This window comes from Cyprinodon tularosa, unplaced genomic scaffold (genome assembly GCF_016077235.1).
Source record: "Cyprinodon tularosa strain WSP-4 unplaced genomic scaffold, ASM1607723v1 ctg263, whole genome shotgun sequence".
NCBI classification, from domain to species: domain Eukaryota; kingdom Metazoa; phylum Chordata; class Actinopteri; order Cyprinodontiformes; family Cyprinodontidae; genus Cyprinodon; species Cyprinodon tularosa.
The window spans coordinates 770590-790660 of NW_024038967.1; the positions used below are offsets into that span (position 1 = coordinate 770590).

The 20071-nt window shown below is 39.4% G+C and overlaps 1 protein-coding gene across 1 annotated transcript; it reads left to right on the top strand.

Annotated features, from left to right (window-relative positions):
• Positions 1-857: 857 nt before the first annotated feature.
• si:ch1073-224n8.1 (zinc finger protein with KRAB and SCAN domains 3) lies at positions 858-5808 on the top strand. Its single transcript, XM_038289148.1, has 2 exons — positions 858-1861; positions 4282-5808. The coding sequence occupies exons 1-2, from the start codon at positions 1192-1194 to the stop codon at positions 5229-5231; spliced, it is 1620 nt and encodes a 539-aa protein (XP_038145076.1). The 5' UTR covers positions 858-1191; the 3' UTR covers positions 5232-5808.
• The last annotated feature ends 14263 nt before the right edge of the window (positions 5809-20071 follow it).

Below are 20071 nucleotides of genomic sequence, written 5' to 3' on the forward strand. Positions count from 1 at the left end.
CAGTTTATCTGTGCTAATTAAATTCGAAGAAGAGCAATTACCAAGCAAAGTATTCATCGGTTACATAAGCTATAATGTCAAAATCTACAATCCTCCACCATTGAGATGTTTCAAATGCCAAAAATTCGGTCACATTGCAGCAGTTTGTAAAGGGAAACAGAGGTGTGGAAGGTGTGCAGGAGAACATGAGTACGGAAAATGTGGAAAAGAAGCTAAAATAAAATGCTGTAATTGTGGTGGAGAACATACTGCTGCCTATCGCGGCTGTGAAGCAAGCAAAAGGTCTGAGGAAATTAAAAAAATGAAATTTGAGCTCGGAATAACCTACGCTGAAGCTGCAAAAAGGATCCCATCTCAGTCAGAAAAACCCAAACCTACAGTTCAACACACAGCAAATTCCAAACCTCTAGAGAAATCTCTAAAAATTGATGAAGACTCACTTATTGTTAAAAAGACAAATTTTGTTCTTTTCATGGTAGAAGTTATTAATTGTACTGCACAGACAACAAAAAAAACGGAAAAAATCAAAATAATAGTGAAGGCTGCAGAAAAATATCTGGACATTAAAGATTTGAACTGGGAGATGGTTGGAAGTATGATGGGAGGACCGATGGGACCATCAGAAACTGGCAGAGTTAAGATGACCTAGAGTAAATTAAAATTATATGGGCAAATGTGATTTAGTATTATGTTGGTTTAAGTTACACAGGTTTTTTTTTTTTTTTTTTTTTTTTTTTTTTTTGGGGGGGTGAATCGTTTCCTGTTTTCTTGCTTTACTCCATATCAGTTGGTGGCGGTAATGCACAATTCACAAGTCTGCCAACCGCCATAAAATCCCATAAGAAGAAGAAGAAGAGCGCCCTTGTTTCTTTCGTCATAAAAATGCGACAGGCCTCTGTCGCTCTGGATCTCCGTTAAGGGCCGCAGTATTTACAGAACCTGAACATTAAACGATGGACTGTATTAACAGCTGGAGGACACCTCGCTGATTCCTGCTCAGGAGTTCGGTGGTTCCGAAGCTTCGCGGCTCTAATTGGGCCGCTGCGTCGTTAAAGTCCAGTTTTCCTCTGCAGCGTCATCTGAAACGTTAAACAGATGTAACCGGATCATCCGATGATCGTACGCATCCCAACAGGAGAACTACGCACTTTTAAGCGCCGGCTCGGTCCTATAGCGGAATAATTAAAAACGATGAGCTCCAGGCGGGCCGGGTACGCGGCTAGCATGGACGCCTCCCAGTCTAACGCTGGAAGCCGCAAACAGAGCATCATCAACATCCCGGACAGGATGGACACCAAAGCGGCGTACGGAGCCTCTCAGGGCGGCATGACGGTTACCTCGCTGAAGTCCCGCCTGGCTCCGACCATCCAGACCGCCATGTCCGCCGCTGTTGACACTCTGCTGGGAGAGGTGGTGATCGTGCTGAACGAGACCCAGCAGGAGCTTCTGCACAAGGAGCAGGAGAACCAGAGGCTGAAGGTTCGGCTGGAGGTGTCCGAGCGGGAGCTGAAGACCTTACAGGAGTGTCTGTGCAGCGCTCAGAAGCTCATAGACCAGCTGCAGGTCTCCTACACGGGCCCCCAGCAGGTCAGCCAGTCGGTGTTTGCCCCCTCACTCTCTGCCATGGCCTCTTTGACGCCGGGATTGGACCGAGAGCACCAGAACCAAAGGAATGTGAACGGGGCAGGCGTGGATCTGGGTCTTGGCGGCTCCGTGGATGAATCTCTTCAAGGCTTTGAACCGAGAGATGAATACAAAATGTGCCAGCTGTCAATCCAGCCAGATGGCTCTGTGACCAGCCACACTCTGGACTCCTTCTCACCCAGCTCCTCTCACATGTGCTCAGATACCAGAGGATCAGGTAAACAGGAACCAGCACAACATCTAAAGACAAACAATAATTTCCTTCTACTTTCCTTTTGATCACAAATAGATGCATATATTTAAACATTCATGCTGTCTTAATAAAAGGTATAGTGGACAAAATGCCTGCGGCAAACATCTTATCCATTGTTATTACTTACCTACATTTATCAAGAATTGTTCTGCATAACATTAATATTACATGTACTAATATCTACATTAAATGGATTTTTCAATTATTATTAAAGTAGTTATTTATCTATGATTTCACTGAAAACTCCTTGATGACTTGCAGAGACACATCATTTTCTCTTTACCCCATAAAAGACAAAATTAGGGTCTTAAAAGAGCATGAATTCTGAACATATCAACTTTAATGTTAGTATTTAGATGTGCATAATTAACCACTAGAGGTGAGTATTGGCATGAGTGTTGCGATTCGATACATGTCGCGATACTTGGGTCACGATACGATATTATCACGATATTGCAGTATCACTATATATTGCCATATTTTCCCCAGCTATCAAAATCAAATGATGAGATAAAACAGCAAGTGCTGTATATTTTCATCAGAAAATATTGATTAGGTATTATTATCCATGTTGTTTGGGGTTTTCTTCCACTGTGACTGCCTCAAATACAGATTTGGTGCTGCGCGCACAGTTGAAGGGCTCCACAGCGCTTTCTGCCAGAGTGGTGGTGCAGAGGTAGCCCATTTTCCCATCAATGTTTTATGTAACCATTTTTTTTTTTAAATCGATACTAAGAAGTGAAAGATCGATATTATATTGGGCAGCCGAATATCACGATATATTGCCAAAACGATTATTTCCCACACCCCTATTAACCACAGTGTTTTAGTTGTCTAGTAACTATTAATATATGAAAATTTTAAATGTTTAATACGTTTAAACATTCCTTTTGGTAGTATTACTGATGCCGCTGTCTGTATTAGACGGCAAAAAAAATGGTAGGGGTGGCCAATGATTGGCTAAGGTTAGCCATGGCCACCCCTGGCCCCCCATGTAGCTCCGCCCCTGCTGAGCCATCTATCATTGCTTCACTATAAAGAAAAAAACAACCATAGAAGGACAGGGTTTCCCAACAGTAAGGAGAAATTGAGTATTGCTGTAGGGTTTTCCAAGTCTTGATGAATATGAAAAAACAGTGAGGAAAGAATCTTTACAATTTTTCTTTTTCCAAAACAGCAAGTAATTTGCTCACAGAAAATATATATGAATACTAGAAGGACAAGAACAGAGGCACCAACTGAGGTTTGTTTTGGGGAGTAGTTTTGCAGAAATGGGCAGTACCTGTAATTTGTTTTGGTCATTGTTGCACTCTGGAACAGGGGTCTGCATCCTATGGCATCAGAGCTGCAAGTGGCTCTTTAGACGCTTGGCAGTGAATCTTCATCACTTTGGCTAAAAATGATGAAAAGTCGGCTAAGTTTTTTTTAACACTAGTGATTGATTGATTGATTGATTATTTGAATGACTTAATTGATCTCACAATGGAGAAATGTACTCGTTACATCAGCTCCGATAGTCAAAAAAAAGTAGAAGGTGCCGAAAGGAAGAAAAAAAGGTGCATGGGGTATATAGCTGACAGCTGAAGTCTCTTATTTATTTTCTCATTTATTAATTTTCTCCACTGTCTAGATGCATTGAATTGTCAAAAGACAGAAAATATATTTAAAATTTATTTAAAAATATGAGTGACCTGTTGTAGATATATGTTATGTTATTTTTGTTTATAGAGGTAATGTTCGCACTTCTAATTAAGTTTTTATTAACTAAGCTGATGTCAAAAAAGATTATTTTTAATTCGTAAAACAAATTAATGCTAATATAATAATTATATTAGAAGTTGTTTTTTTGTTTTGTTTTTTTAACGATATAGTGGAGGATGTTGTTTTTCCAGATGGAGATAGATGGTTGAAAATAAGTGGTCCTCCTAATTGTCAATTATTGTGGTGATGTTCACGTAAGGCCGTCTTACATGCTCGTCCCCATTTTCACTTACGGGTGTTGAGTCTGAAATAGTGAAAAAATTGCAAATCTTTTGGAAAGTAAGCTTGTATGAGCAATGCAAACAGCAACTTTTAAACAGAGCTTGCACTAGGAGAAATGAGCTCGAAGACGTTCCCTCTCAGGAGCGGGTACAGGGTTGAGCATGTGCATTTTTTGAAATGCCGGGTCTTTTCAGAAATTTGCAAAAATCCTCCACTGTACCTTTAATTTTGCAATAGTGCAGTGCTGCCAGAGGCCTTCAGGGGGAGATAAACATGGATATTACAGGTCTGATGCCCCCTAGTGGCTAAAAGTCAGTGTTACTTTAAGAATATAAATGCTTTTGTCTTTTTAACTTGTTTTATCTGTTTTTTTTGTTTTGTTTTTTTTTTTGCTCCTAAAGATGAGAGGCAGCCCCAGGGTCCCAGTGGAGCACCCAGATTCGAGATCAAAGAGGAACAGGGACTTCCTTCAGGTTCTGGTCAGCCTAACAGGAAGGACAGCCGAGATGGAGACGGATCATCCCTTAACATAGGGGACATCGCTTACGGCCAGGTTGGAGGTGAAGGAGGTGCTCAGCGGTCTTTCTCCAACCAGCTTCGTCACCAAAGACTCAGCCGTGAATGTGGGGGGCCCCCCCAACAGCAGGGAGGTCTCAACGAACAGAAACCTTTGCCCAGGACTTTTGTTGCGGGCAGAAGTGACACAGTTTCACCAGGCAGAGCTGAGGAGTCTGCTGGCCCTTCTGCCCCCGACAACGCCACGGAGCCCTCCATCGACCGGCCTCACCGCTGCTTGGAGTGTGGCAAGACCTTCCGTCTGATCTCCAGCCTGAAGAAGCACATCCGCATCCACACGGGCGAGAAGCCGTACCCATGCGCAGTCTGCGGCCGTCGCTTCCGTGAATCCGGGGCACTCAAAACGCACCTGCGCATACACACCGGGGAGAAGCCGTACTCATGCTCTGAGTGCGGCAACTGCTTCCGCCATCTGGACGGTCTGCGCAAACACAGGCGCACGCACACAGGCGAGAAACCCTATGTGTGCGCCATCTGCGGGAAGCGTCTGAGTCGCCTGCAGCACCTTAAACACCACCAGCTGATCCACACAGGGGAGAGGCCCTGCTGCTGCCCCTTCTGCAACCGCACCTTTAAGGAGCCAGCAGCCCTGAGGAAGCACGTCCGGACGCACCGTGACGAAGGAGGCCACATGGCCATCGTCCCCATCGAGGAAACGGACCCAGAGGTCATGGATGACATCCACAACCTCCACCCTGCTGCTCCCTCTCCTCAGATGCGGTTCGAGGACTGGGGGCCCGAAGAGGAGGACGGCTCTGCTCAGGACTGTGTTTAGGGACCAGTGAAGAAGTGATGACTGTGTTTGGAGAAAGACAAAGAAAGCACGGTAGATAACAGACATGTTTTTGTTCCAGACTGCTCCTGACCTAGTTTGACATCAGACTTTCATGTTTCATTTGGTTCCATCTAATATTGGATGTATTTATGGAGACCAACCATCAGAAATCACCTCTGGATGCAGTTACCCTTATAAACAGTCAGAACCCTGTGCGTTTGAAACAAAATCCAGCTTCACAACACATGTCATCTAAAGACACTTTGCAGAGACAATTCAACCAGATCATACAGTCAGACTGATCAGATGTTTCTAGATAAGAAAAACCAGTTGATTGCATCGACTCATTGACTCTAAGGCAATCCCTTAGAAATGTCTTGTTGTTTTTTATGGTCTAGCTCTGCAATTCATTTTTTCTAGGATTCAATAGAAAGTAAATATAGTCAACAAATTCCACCTTTATAGGCAATATAAAGGTAGAATTTGTTATATACAGGTAAAAGCCAGTAAATTAGAATATTTTGAAAAACTTGATTTATTTCAGTAATTGCATTCAAAAGGTGTAACTTGTACATTATATTTATTCATTGCACACAGACTGATGCATTCAAATGTTTATTTCATTTAATTTTGATGATTTGAAGTGGCAACAAATGAAAATCCAAAATTCCATGTGTCACAAAATTAGAATATTACTTAAAGCTAATACAAAAAAGGGATTTTTTTAGAAATGTTGGCCAACTGAAAAGTATGAAAATAAAAAATATGAGCATGTACAATATTCAATACTTGGTTGGAGCTCCTTTTGCCTCAATTACTGCATTAATGCGGCGTGGCATGGAGTCGATGAGTTTCTGGCACTGCTCAAGTGTTATGAGAGCCCAGGTTGCTTTGATAGTGGCCTTCAACTCTTCTGCGTTTTTGGGTCTGGCATTCTGCATGTTCCTTTTCACAATACCCCACAGATTTTCTATGGGGCTAAGGTCAGGGGAGTTGGCTGGCCAATTTAGAACAGAAATACCATGGTCCGTAAACCAGCACGGGTAGATTTTGCGCTGTGTGCAGGCGCCAAGTCCTGTTGGAACCTGAAATCTCCATCTCCATAGAGCAGGTCAGCAGCAGGAGACATAAAGTGCTCTAAAACTTGCTGGTAGACGGCTGCATTGACCCTGGATCTCAGGAAACAGAGTGGACCAACACCAGCAGATGACATGGCACCCCAAACCATCACTGATGGTGGAAACTTTACACTAGACTTCAGGCAACGTGGATCCTGTGCCTCTCCTGTCTTCCTCCAGACTCTGGGACCTCGATTTCCAAAGGAAATGCAAAATTGGCTTTCGTCAGAAAACATGACTTTGGACCACTCAGCAGCAGTCCAGCTCTGTTTTTCCTTAGCCCAGGGGAGACGCTTTTCGCGCTGTTTCTTGGTCAACAGTGGCTTGACACGAGGTATGCGGCAGTTGAAACCCATGTCTTTCAAGCGTCTCTTGGTGGTGGATCTTGAAGCACTGACTCCAGCAGCTGTCCACTCCTTGTGAATCTCCCCCACATTTTTGAATGGGTTTTTTTTTTTCACAATCTTGACTAGGGCGCGGTGATCCCTATCGCTTGTACACTTTTTCTGACCAGAGTTTTTCCTTCCCATTGCCTCTCTATTAATGTGTTTGGACACAGAGCTCTGAGAACAGCCAGCCTCTTCAGCAATAACCTTTTGTGTCTTTCCCTCCTTGTGCAATGTGTCGATGGTCGCCTTTTGGACAGCTGTCAAATCTGAAGTCTTCCCCATGTTTGTGTAGGCTTCAGAACTGGACTGAGAGACCATTTAAAGCCCTTTGCAGGTGTTTTGAGTTAATCAGCTGATTAGTTTGTGGCACCAGGTGTCTTCATAATTTAACCCTTACACAATATTCTAATTTTGTGACACACAGAATTTTGGATTTTCACTTGTTGCCACTTCAAATCATCAAAATTAAATGTAATAATCATTTGAATGCATCAGTCTGTGTGCAATGAATAAATATAATGTACAAGTTACACCTTTTGAATGCAATTACTGAAATAAATCAAGTTTTTCAAAATATTCTAATTTACTGGCTTTTACCTGTAGAATCTCCCTTATTTTAATAAATATTTCAAAAACATAAAGTTTTGAATGTTTATTTATAGCTCAAGTTTGGCATTTTCTTAAGCCCAGTTGCATCCAACTTTTAAATCTTATATCAGATTATTTATTTATTTTCTTTCCCTCTCATGTCGTCTGCTCTGTGCATAAAGCAGATCCCGATCTGTGTAGATTTTATTCCCTTCTCTCTCTGTGCCTCGTGAATTGAAACAATGTCCCACTTGGTAGTACTGATTATTGAAAAATAAATAAATAAATAAATACATAGAACAAAAAAAACCGGTATGGCTACAAAGCAAAGCACCACATCATGACCATCCTACACAGTCTACCCTTAAACCAGACCAGATACTGCAGAGGATTTTGATATAAAAATATAGCAGAAACTAGAACTGAAACAATTAATTGTGATTAATCATTAACTGAAGTATAGAGACTTTAAAACATGCCTTCAACAGAAAAAAACTGCATTTGAAATATATATATATATATATATATATATATATATATATATATAGCTTTCAAAATAATAATTAAAAATAAACTTTTTCTTCTGTCGATATGCTCCATCGATAGCACTCCTCAAGTTGTGGAAAACCTTTAGTTTCACCTGGTTAAATTCTGTAAAAAGATCTTCAAGGAACCATTTTCTATTTGATCAATTAATTAAAAAAAAATAATCAACAGATTTATCGATTAGCAAAATAATTGTTAGTTGCAGTCCTTGCAGAAACATTTAAACAAAATAAAAAAACAGCAATAAAGGCTGTGGGACGGTTTGTGGGAGATCAGTGAAGTTTGTACTGTCCCGCTGGTTTTTTGTGAGGCTCAAAGAGGATCACTATTTGGCTTTATCAGTTTTTTTAATCTCCATGCTCTGTAAGTTCAAACCTGACTGTTTTCTCGTGTGATTAGCAGATTTTGTTCCACATTTTCCCCAAAACAGATGTTTTTTTACTGTGTAACTGGTCTCTCTTCCTCCCAGACCCAGGAAATTGCTGCTGAATTGCTGCGTAGTCTGAAGCAAAATCTGATTTTTATTTTTTTTTTGTTGCATTTAGGTCTGTAATACAGATTTGATTGAAATCGTACAGCACATATATATGGCAATCTGCGGTATAAACATTAAAACTAAAAATTCATGGGGAACATAGAAAGAAGTGAAAAAATCTGCACAGATCATGATCTGCTCAACCTGCATAGCAGGAATCTCTATACACACTGCAACCAGTGTGACTGCAAAATATTGTCCTATTTCAAGTACATAATGTATAATTATTGAATTTTCATGGCCAATGTACTCATTTTGTCCGCAAATCATCATATTGACCTGTTTAATTTGAGGGTAAATGCAATTACCCACTAATTCTAAATCAGTTTTGCAGTGGATGGTCACATTTCAACAGTGGCCGCCATGGTACTGGTGTCCAAGGGGAAATTTGTTAGCCGCCACCGTTCCTAACGGTTGTTACATCTGATGTAAATATACAGCATTTGAAAAAAACAAACAAAACACCATCTGCAAAACCTCCCAAGGTAAAAGGAACTAAAGGTTTTAGAATGGCCTAGTTAAAGTATTTAGCTGAGATGCGGGGGAATAATCACTCTAAACAGGCTACTCATGCAATCAAACCCTCAACCACTAAATGAAAACAATTTAGCTAGGAGAAACAGGCCAAAATGAATTTGATATCATGTTAAAGAATCATCATGTACCAGTAGGCTCTATTACTTTGATTAAACTTTTTCTCCCTCAAATAAAACTCATTTAAAGCCTCTTATTTTACAAAGAGAAAAAAAGTTTAGTTTGATGGTTGATTCTTTTTGATAGTTAAAATAGCTTATCTGTATCGTGGATATTTTTTTTTTTCTGCCATCAAAGTTTGGTTTATTAAAACATCAAAGACGAGCAGTGACTGACGTGAATCCAGATCCACTTAAGCATTTCCACAGCTTGCTCCATGTTACATTACTTGTTTTTTTTTGTTTTGCTTTTTTAAGATTCCGCCTTGATTTTAAAGGATCTTTTCTTCCATTCAGTTTCTACTTGAACCTGCTGGCTCCTTGCTGTCCTCACCTTTGCACAACTGTAAATATGTTTTTCTCTATATAGATGAGATTAGTTTGATTTCCTTTGAGAAATCATCCTGTAGATAAAGGTTCACGTGGAGCAATGATGTCAAACTGTAATGTGATTAGATGTCAATAAGAATTTCAGTAAATATAGAATCCAGTGTTCTCATGATGCTCTGATCCTCTGCTGTTGAGGCGCTATGTTGGTGTTATTTTAACTACAAATGAATATAATCTCCATATAACTCTATATAATGGTATGGTTATATTTGTTGCTGTGTAAAGTTGTCTCTCTGCCACATAATCATTTTTTTTACCTTATAAGAAGACCGGTGCATGCAGGTAAAAAAAGATTTTAAGAAGTTTAATTACACAAAAATCTGTGTTTTTTTATGCTTCTGTTAATTCGGTGAATTAAAATCACTTTGAACCTTTTTATTTTCTGTAAGTATGATGATATTAAAGGGCCTTGTTTCTACCTTCATTCTGTGTTTGATTTTAATGTGAACATTCAGAGAAATGATATAGGGAAATATTGACCAATTTGCTTCAAGAGAATGAGAGATCTGATGGGACATTAACAGAGTAGAAGGTGAAGGTTGGTGTCCCTAAAATGTTCCACCCTAAAATTTGTCAGGGTTCCTTATCCTGATTTTTTTTATTAATTTAAATGAATGGTTGATTTTCAAGCTTTTATCCCTTCTTTAGATTTCCAAATGGAAAATATATAGCTATCAGGGATGTCAAGAAATCAAATTTTAATTAATTGATTAATGTTTCATTAGATTAACATTTATTCCATCCAGTTAACTGACAGTATCCACATAAGGGAGAGTTTTTTTGTATGTTGCAGTGTTGCCACTGTCTACTAGAGGGTGCTCCTGTTCAATGTGAAGCAGAGCCTCCCTGGTATTTGCAGGAGAAGTAAAGCCAGAGTGCAGGCATCATCCTCCTCAACTAGAAACATGGGTTGAACCTGATCTCTATTTATTCACTGGATCGCCTGAAAAAAGTGAAGCCACTGTCTACCATGCTGGTACTCCCCACTCCCACAGAGACACGCAGTAAAAAGGCTTACATGTGTAGCATTTAGCTACAAAAACAAGCAGTTTGCCCACTGTGGGAAGATGTTCCAGTGTAATTTCACAGTCAGTGGATGTACTAACCAAGAAAATCCATATATAAACCAATGTATCATATAGTATAGTATGTAGCGTAACATTAGTCTGGCTATCTTGGACTAAATATTGACTAAATTAGCCATTGACATTGTGTTTAACGGAAAAAAATAGCAAGTAGAGTAAATAGAAAGTAATTTATTTTGAAATGGCAGTGTAGTAATTCTTTAAGCGGATGAAGCTGTCATTTTTGTAATGCTAGTTGTATTTCTCATTTGAAAAAGTCATGTGCTGAAATATATTGCATATATATATATATATATATATATATATATATATATATATATATATATATATATATATATATATATATATATATATATATAATTTTATTATGGATTTGTACTGTATTTGTACTGTATATGTTATTACTTGATTTACTTGAGACTTAATGACTATGCAATGTGATGTACCTATTTTTTATTATAAGTTAAAGTAATGTACTTATGCTATGAAACAGCAAGTGTGTGTAAAAGTGATGAATTTATCTTTATTTTAAAAATCTTAAGTCCCCCTGAAAATCGTTGTTCGATGCTGTAGCGCACAAATTGTTTATAATGCGATCGGTCTAACAAGGGAGTACCAATATAAATACCAGTGGCTTTACTCCAACCCAGTACTACCAACAGGCAATCAGTAATCCAGTGCATAAATAGAGATCAGTGAGTAGGACTGGAACTGGACTGTCTCCACTGGAACAGCAGTGGGGACAGCACATCTCCTTAGTGTATGCCACATTTGATGCAGACTTGTGCAAGTGTCTTGCCATTGGCCTCAAGGTTGGTTTTCCACAACCTCCTGAGTTTGCAATGAAGGCTCTCATAGTCCTGTTGATGTTCTATAACTCCAAGCATTCAATGATCCAAGTGTGTGGCATTGAGTCGTAGGCTTTCTTGTAATCCAGGCAGTGCTTAGGTTGGTGTTTCGATTTCTGCAGTCTTGAGCTACTGTTCTATCTACCAGGAGTTGGTGTTTGGCTCCTCTGGTATTTTTGCCAATTCCCTTCTGAGCTGTGCTCATGTATTGATCCATGTGTCCGCTTATCTTGGCCACTATGATCCCGTACATAAGCTTCCACGTGGACAGAGGCAGGTCATGCACGGATAGTTGGATGGGACTCTACCCTTTGACATATATATATACACTATATTGCCAAAAGTATTTGCTCACCTGCCTTGACTCACATATGAGCTTAAGTGACATCCCGTTCCTAATCCATAGGGTTCAATATGACGTCGGTCCACCCTTTGCAGCTAGAACAGCTTCAACTCTTCTGGGAAGGCTGTCCACAAGGTTTAGGAGTGTGTTTATGGGAATTTTTGACCATTCTTCCAGAAGCGCATTTGTGAGGTCGCACACTGATGTTGGACGAGAAGGCCTGGCTCTCAGTCTCCGCTCTAATTCATCCCAAAGGTGTTCTATCGGGTTGAGGTCAGGACTCTGTGCAGGCCAGTCAAGTTCATCCACACCAGACTCTGTCATCCATGTCTTTATGGACCTTGCTTTGTGCACTGGTGCACAGTCATGTTGGAAGAGGAAGGGGCCAGCTCCAAACTGTTCCCACAAAGTTGGGAGCATGGAATTGTCCAAAATGTCTTGGTATGCTGAAGCATTCAGAGTTCCTTTCACTGGAACTAAGGGGCCAAGCCCAGCTCCTGAAAAACAACCCCACACCATAATCCCCCCTCCACCAAACTTTACACTTGGCACAATGCAGTCAGACAAGTACCGTTCTCCTGGCAACCGCCAAACCCAGACCCGTCCATCAGATTGCCAGATGGAGAAGCGCGATTCGTCACTCCAGAGAACGCGTCTCCACTGCTCTAGAGTCCAGTGGCGGCGTGCTTTACACCACCGCATCCGACGCTTTGCATTGCACTTGGTGATGTATGGCTTGGATGCAGCTGCTCGACCATGGAAACCCATTCCATGAAGCTCTCTGCGCACTGTTCTTGAGCTACATGAAGTTTGGAGGTCTGTAGTGATTGACTCTGCAGAAAGTTGGCGACCTCTTCGCACTATGCGCGTCAGCATCCGCTGACCCCGCTCCGTCAGTTTACGTGGCCTACCACTTCGTGGCTGAGTTGCTGTCGTTCCCAAACACTTCCATTTTCTTATAATACAGCTGACAGTTGACTGTGGAATATTTAGGAGCGAGGAAATTTCACGACTGGATTTGTTGCACAGGTGGCATCCTATCACAGTTCCACGCTGGAATTCACTGAGCTCCTGAGAGCGACCCATTCTTTCACAAATGTTTGTAAAAACAGTCTGCATGCCTAGGTGCTTGAATTTATACACCTGTGGCCATGGAAGTGATTGGAACACCTGATTCCAATAATTTGGATGGGTGAGCAAATACTTTTGGCAATATAGTGTATATATATATCAAGCTTCAGTCGGGATGACTTCCCGGTTTTTGAACATCATGTCCAGTTTCCTTTCAGCTGAGTGAATCGTTATGTCAGATGGTTGAAACTTGGAACCTGTTGGATTTTCTAAGATTAGCTGGATAGCAAACCCATTTAGCTGTGTTGAAATAAAGGCGGACATAAAATTTATGCTGATGTCTGATTTAAATGAACTGTACCAATTTCACCAAGAAGACTGTTAAATTATCCAGCCAGAATTATCTGGCATGGTTTTCATTAGTCATCAGATGCAACTTTGGCCATGTATTAAAAGGATGTGAATATTTGATTACTTATGTATCACATAGACCTAAATATTGCATTTTAAATCACTGGTTTTGTGTTGAACAATCATTCTAACTTGCATCTATAAAGCTCTAACAAGACGTGTAAATAAATCAGATTTATTTTATGACCAGCTGTTGTGTAGTTTTTTGGACTTTTTAAAATGAACATTCAATTTTCTCTTTGTGGTGGTGCTAAAGGACAATTATCATCATCATCAGTATCAACCTTATTCATAAGGCTGATTACTAGAAGTGAAATGAAATGTAAATTTGCTTTGAATATCCTAAACGAAACTATTATGGTAACTACAGTTATTTAAAATCGGCAAAAATTTACTGAAAGAACCAGACTTTTTTGTTCTTTCTTATAAGTCCGCTCAGTTCCAAACAAACAGGATTTGTCTTGAGTTATAAAAACACTTTATCGGACAAATATTTTTTTCTATCCTCGACCCTAAACAAACAAAACCAGAAAAAAATAGGAGTCTTATCACTTTTCCTTCCCCTAATGGGGCCGTCTGTTAAATCTCAGAGGTTGTTTATCTTTAAAGCCTTTGTTTTTTACTTAAACTAAACTGAGCTTCGCATTCTATAGAAGCAATCCTTAAATTATTAAACATAGATTCATTTAAAACCCACAGAAACAAGCTGGATATTCTTTCATAAATTCCCTTTTAACGGATTATTTATTTTAATATCGTTTTCTGTCTGAGGTCAGTTCTGCTGCCAGTTATTGCATCCAACAGGTTCAACTTGTGCATCTTTATCTACATCAGCTGCTTTTTCTTCTGGTTTTACAGATTATCCCATAAGTGGTGCATTCAGAACCTTTAGGGTATCTTTTCCATAATTGTCTCACCCCAACCGATATTTGGGGACTGACCCCAGTGTGACCCACCATGTGTTCTCCCTCTGAACGTTGGTGTGTGAGAACGTACCGGGAGCTGATGATGTACAAGCAGAGCAATGTGCAAAAGGCCTGTGAACTCTCTGCAGACTCATGCAGTCATTTCCTCGGCGACAGAAAGTAAACAATGTCCCTTTTAAAAGAGGAAGTGACTCAATTGTTTTTTTATACTGTTAGTGTGCCATGTAACCCATACATTGCTCAAGTTTTAGTTTATTTATTTTTTTTACTCTTGATCAGCAGAGGCTGAAGACCGGTGAGTGAATCACTCAGATGAGTCTGGCTCTGATGACAGTTTGGTGTCACAATTACAGTCTGCTTTAGTGAGAGTGCATCCCTGCAGGCCTGGCTGTTATTTAGTTAAATGGACTCAAGGTGTTGCACTATAATTTGCAGGAGGGTGGTGAAAGTCTCAGCTGGCAGCTCTGTTAACTTGTTGCTATGAATGTTTCATGACCTGTATGCCACTCACTGATCCTTTTATTCATGCTATGATCGTATGAAATACAGCTTAAGGCAGATTTTACCAAAGTTTTATCAGTGAGTCCCAGTTTGATTTAAAATAAAGTTTTCACATCCTATCCAACAAGCATTTTTAAGAGCTGAACCAGGGGTGGAGCTACAGCGGGGTAAATGAGGGAACAACTGCCTACGTTTATGTCCTTTAAATACCCAGTAATTGGTGACTTAAAGCTTCCCATAGCCTTTAAACAGAGGCGTAGCCAGAAAATTTTTTATAAGGGTGGCCAGGCAATGACCAATGTACACTGAAGGGTGGCCGACAGTGAATCGGCACCAGAACCTTAAGGTCAATCTATACTGATCAAACAGGAAAATGAACAACCACAATAGCCATATATGCAGCCATATAAAGACAAACTATTATTTTCTACAGCCTTTGCTAACAAATAGACGCATATATTTAAACATCCATCTAGATAAAAGGTAGAGTGGATAAAGTTCTTTCAGGTTTGAGTGCTGGTTCGAACATCTTTTCCATTGTCATTACTTACCTACTTTTATCAATAAACAAAAATTGTTTACTTACTAACTTTTTATTTGAATTGTTATTTATCTGTGGTTTACCTGAAGACTGACGTGCATTTTCTCTTTACCCCATAAAACACAAAATCTAGTTCTGAAAGAGCATGAATTCTGTATTTATCGTCTTTAACGTTAGTATACTAATGTGCATAATTAACCACAGTGTTTTTATTGTCAAGTAGACTTAGACTTTAGACAGATTTTATTTGTCATGTTGTTTACACAAGTGTAAAACAAAAAGACATTTTCTTTGGAAACAGCTCACTGGACAATTTCATCTTTTTAAAAGTGCAGCCCTAAAAAATAGTAAAAATGACAGTAAAAGTTGCAGTTCTAACATTTTTTTAAGTAATTGTTAATCTATGAAAAAATTTAAGTATTTTGAATATTAAGAGTATTACTGTAGTATCACTTGAGGGTATTATTGCTGCCACTGTCAGTATTATGGGGGGAAAATGGTAGGGGTGGCCAATGATTGGCTAAGGGTGGCCATGGCCACCCCTGGCCCCCCTTTAGCTCTGCCCCTGCCTTGAAATTAAATATAGATTTACAAAATTATATAACTGTTAATGTAAAAAATCAGCTGCACTCGAGAAGCAGCGTCCCAAAGAAATAGATTTGGTGGCCTTTGTGAGACAAATTGATGTGCAGTACAACAATTGTTGCCTTAAGCTTTCCTAAAAGTGAAATCAATTTGGTATGGTTATTTATGTCGTTTTCTGAATTTCTATTTTACTTTTTTCTGTAGCCTTTTGTGTAATATTGGTGGAGGCCTCAACAATCTCCTGGATCAAAGACTAACAGACCACTGTTAGACTGAAGGGTCAGCTTTCTAATCAAATAGTCAGCAGCACTGGAGCACCGCATGGGAAGGTACTCTCTCCATTCATTTTTAACTCTGTAAACCTCTGACTTCCAGTAGCAGACAGAGTCCTGTCATCTGCAAAAATACTGGGATGACTTTGCAGCCATTGGGTGCATCAGAGATGGACAAGAAGCTGAGTACAGAGAGCTGGTGAACCACTTTGTGGCATGGTGTGGAAAAAAATAATCTGATCCTGAATGTTGACAAAACAAGGGAGATAATTGTAGATTTCAGAAGAAACAGAAACAGTTTAAATCCTGTTAACATCAAGGGAGAAGAAGTTGAGGTGGTTGAAGAGTATAAATACCTTAGTGTTCACTTGGACAACAGACTAGACTGGAGACAACTGTGAAGCCATCTACAGGAAGGGACAGATCAGATTGTACTTCCAAAGGAAGCTTAGGTCCTTCTGTATTTGCAGAGAGATGCTACATATCTTCTATAAGTCTGTTGTGGAGAGTGTGATCTCTTCTTCCATCCTTAGTGCTGAGGTAACAGCATCAGAGGTTACGACTTAAAAAAGCTCAACAAGCTTATTAAGAAGGCTGGCTCTGTTCGAGGGACTACTCTAGAATCTCTGGAGATTATTTCACAAAGAAGAATTCTTCATAAAGTAAAGAACATTATGGAAAGCAGTGAGCATCAATTTAAGAAGAAACTGATACAGAAGATCCTTCCTGCCTACAACTATCATCACCTACAACATCTGTAAAAAAAAAAAAAAAAAAAAAGAAAAAAAGAAGAATTGAAGGGAAAATTCCTTCTGATTTCAACCTCTATTTAAGATGTGATTAACCTATCCTTGTTACAGGGACATGTAGCTGAAAATAAACCTTTACTTAAGAAACCATCTATTGACCCAGATGACTTGATCAACTAAAGAAATATATCTAATCTAGTTTTAGAGCTCATCATAGCACTGAAACAGCCCTGGCAAAAGTCGCTAATGATACTCTCATGGCCTCAGATAATGGACTTGTATCTGTACTTGTCCTGTTAGATCTCATTGCTGCATTTGATACAGTTGATCATGATAAATATTTAAGAAAGAATCAAGAATTAAAGAATTAAGGGAACAGCACTAGCTTGGTTTAAATCGTATCTATTTGACCAATTTCAGTTTGTTCACGATAATAATAAACCTCTTCATGCTCCAGGGTTACCTGTGAAGTACCACAGGGATCAGTGCTAGGACCAATTCTCTTTACTATATATGCTCCCAATAGGTAGAATTATTAGACAGCATGGGATTAATTTCCACTGTTATGCTGATGATACTCAGCTATATCTGTCTATAAATCCAGATGAAGCTAACCCATTACAAAGATTACAGGCATGTCTGAAGACATAAAAACCTGCATGAATCTTAACGTTCTGCTCCTGAATGCAGACAAAACAGAAGTTATTGTCGTTGGAGCAGAGTCTTTGAAAAATAAGCTAATTAGTCAGTCACTTCATTTGGATGGGATTAAACTGACTTCAGATAATAAAGTACAAAATCTTGGTGTTAATTTTGATCAGGACCTGTCATTTAAATCTCATATCAAGGAGGTTTCTAGAATTTCCTTCTTTTATCTGCGCAATATTGCAAAAATTAGAAATATCCTGTCCAGGGGTGATGCTGAGAAACTAGTCCATACATTTGTTACTTCAAGGCTGGACTATTGTAATTCATTACTATCAGGAAGTTAATTCCTATTTTGTTGTAGTTTCTAGATTTATTCTTTATTGTTCTCAGGTTTTCTGTTGTTTTCCTCTGTTGCCCTCTTGTGTGTGTTCCTTTCCCCTTGGCTCCCTCGTTGTCTCCTCTCACACCTGCTCCTTGTCAGCTCGTTAGCCCTGCCTTTGTCTCAGTCAGCTACATATACTCTCCCTCTGCTGTCACTCCTTGTTGTTGCTGGTCCTGTCATTGCTTTTCTCTGCTCACCTCGTCTCTCTCTGGCTCCTTGTGCGTGTTTTCCCCTGATGTCACCATGGTTCTGGTCTGTGTTACATTTTTAGTTGGATTCCTGCCTTTGTTAACTGCTTTCATCATTAAAACTATAAGAAATCAACTCAGCTTCTCTGCCTTTGCATTTGGGTCCTCTAAACCACAACCAAAACGTGACAGAAAATTAAAAAGAGAGATCATATCTCTCCTATCCCAGCTTTTCTTCATTGTCTTCTTGTTAAATCCAGAACAGAGTTTAAAATCCTCCTCCTCACATATAAAGCCTTAAATGGCCAAGCTTGTTTGCCTCGGAGCTTGTTTGCCTGGCTGAGTGTTTCCTGGAGGGGGCTGCCTGTGGTGCTGGTTGACAGTTGCCTTTTGTATCTTTGCTTCTTTCTGTATGTCTGCTTCTGTCTCCTTGGTCCCCAGTCGGCCTTGGCAGACAGCTGCTCACTCTGAGCCTGGTTCTGCTGGAGGTTCCTTCCTGTTAAAAAGCATTTTTTATCTCCACTGTTGCTACAAGCATGCTTGATGTGACGGAATGCTAAAGAGTTGATGCAATCAACTGGTTTTCCTTAGATGGAAAGCTGTCAACCAGTTTGACTTTATGATCTGCCTGTATTATCTCTGTAAAATACCTTGAGATGACATGTGTTTTGAATTGGTGCTATGTAAATAAACTGAATTGAATTGAATGCTTTGTACATAATAATAATAATCGCCAGCCCACTTAACAATTTCTCCACCATAGAAGATCTCAGTCCTTCAGTTTGGAAAAGCTAAGCTCTGCAGATGCTAAAGTCACAGGGAGAGTTCAACCTAATAGACTTAGACAACTTTTATTGTAATTTTGTATATACACAGGGTGTATATAAAAGGACATTTCGTTTAGTACAGCTTTTCAGGTAGTAAATGAACATTCCATTTAGTGCAGCCAGGATCAATGTAAACAGTGGAGAAGGAAAAAAAAAGCTACCCATAGATTTTAACAGAACTAAGACTTAACATTGAGAGAGGGATGGGTTAATTTGAGCTTTAAGATGTCTGAAAGATTTTCTGATAATGATGCATCTCATCATTATCAGTGTAGCTTAGATAAGTTTAATCATTTCGAACATGCTTAAAAGAAAGACATAAACAGCACATTTTGCATTAAGTTAAAATAAGGAGTGTATAGAAGTGTGACTACCAGGGTGTTCTTCAAAGATAATTTTCGAAATGTTTACACTGGTCCTTCCATGTCTGATCCTCAATCTAGTCATGTTTATATATAAGTAATGATTTCTACATGATTAAATATCTATTGAAATAAAAAAAAGCACAATTGCATGATGTTGTATGTTTTTGCTACTTTGCATTTATATAGAAAATATCAACTTAGCATTTTTCTAGGGGTCCGTGGGGCCCCAATTTGCCCTAAACAGACACCTACACTTTGGCATAAAACAGAAGTGTTTACATCTGGTTGATTTTAATGCATTTAAAATCCCACAGTGTGCAGAGAAAGTACAGCATGTCCTGTAGTATATCTGGGTTGGGTAAAGCCCCCAGTGTTTCAGGGCCCTTTCTAAGCCTCTGCTGTAATACTCTTAAATTTTCAAACATATGAACTTCAACAGAAAGGTGCATCAAGTCTTACAGGTGCTGGTCATAAAATTAGAATATCATGAAAAAGTAGATTGATTTCAGTAATTCCATTTAAAAAGTGAAACTTGTATATTATATTCATACATTACATACAAACTCATATATTTCAGATGTTTATTTTGTTTAATTTTGATGATTACAAATGACAACAAATGAAAATCTCAAATTCATCATATCAGAAAATTAGAATATTACTGAAGACCAATAAAAACAAAGGATTTATAGAAATGTTGGCCAACTGAAAAGTATGAACATGAAAAGTATGAGCATGTACAGCACTCAGTATTTAGTTGGGCCTCCTTTGGCCTGTATTACTGCAGCAATGCGGCGTGGCATGGAGTCGATCAGTCTGTGGCACTGCTCAGGTGTTATG

Coding starts and splice junctions, on each gene's coding strand:
- si:ch1073-224n8.1 (XM_038289148.1), top strand. CDS start 1,192: ATGAGCTCCAGGCGGGCCGGGTACGCGGCTAGCATGGACGCCTCCCAG. Junction 1,862..4,281: donor CTCAGATACCAGAGGATCAG/GTAAACAGGAAC, acceptor TTGCTCCTAAAG/ATGAGAGGCAGCCCCAGGGT.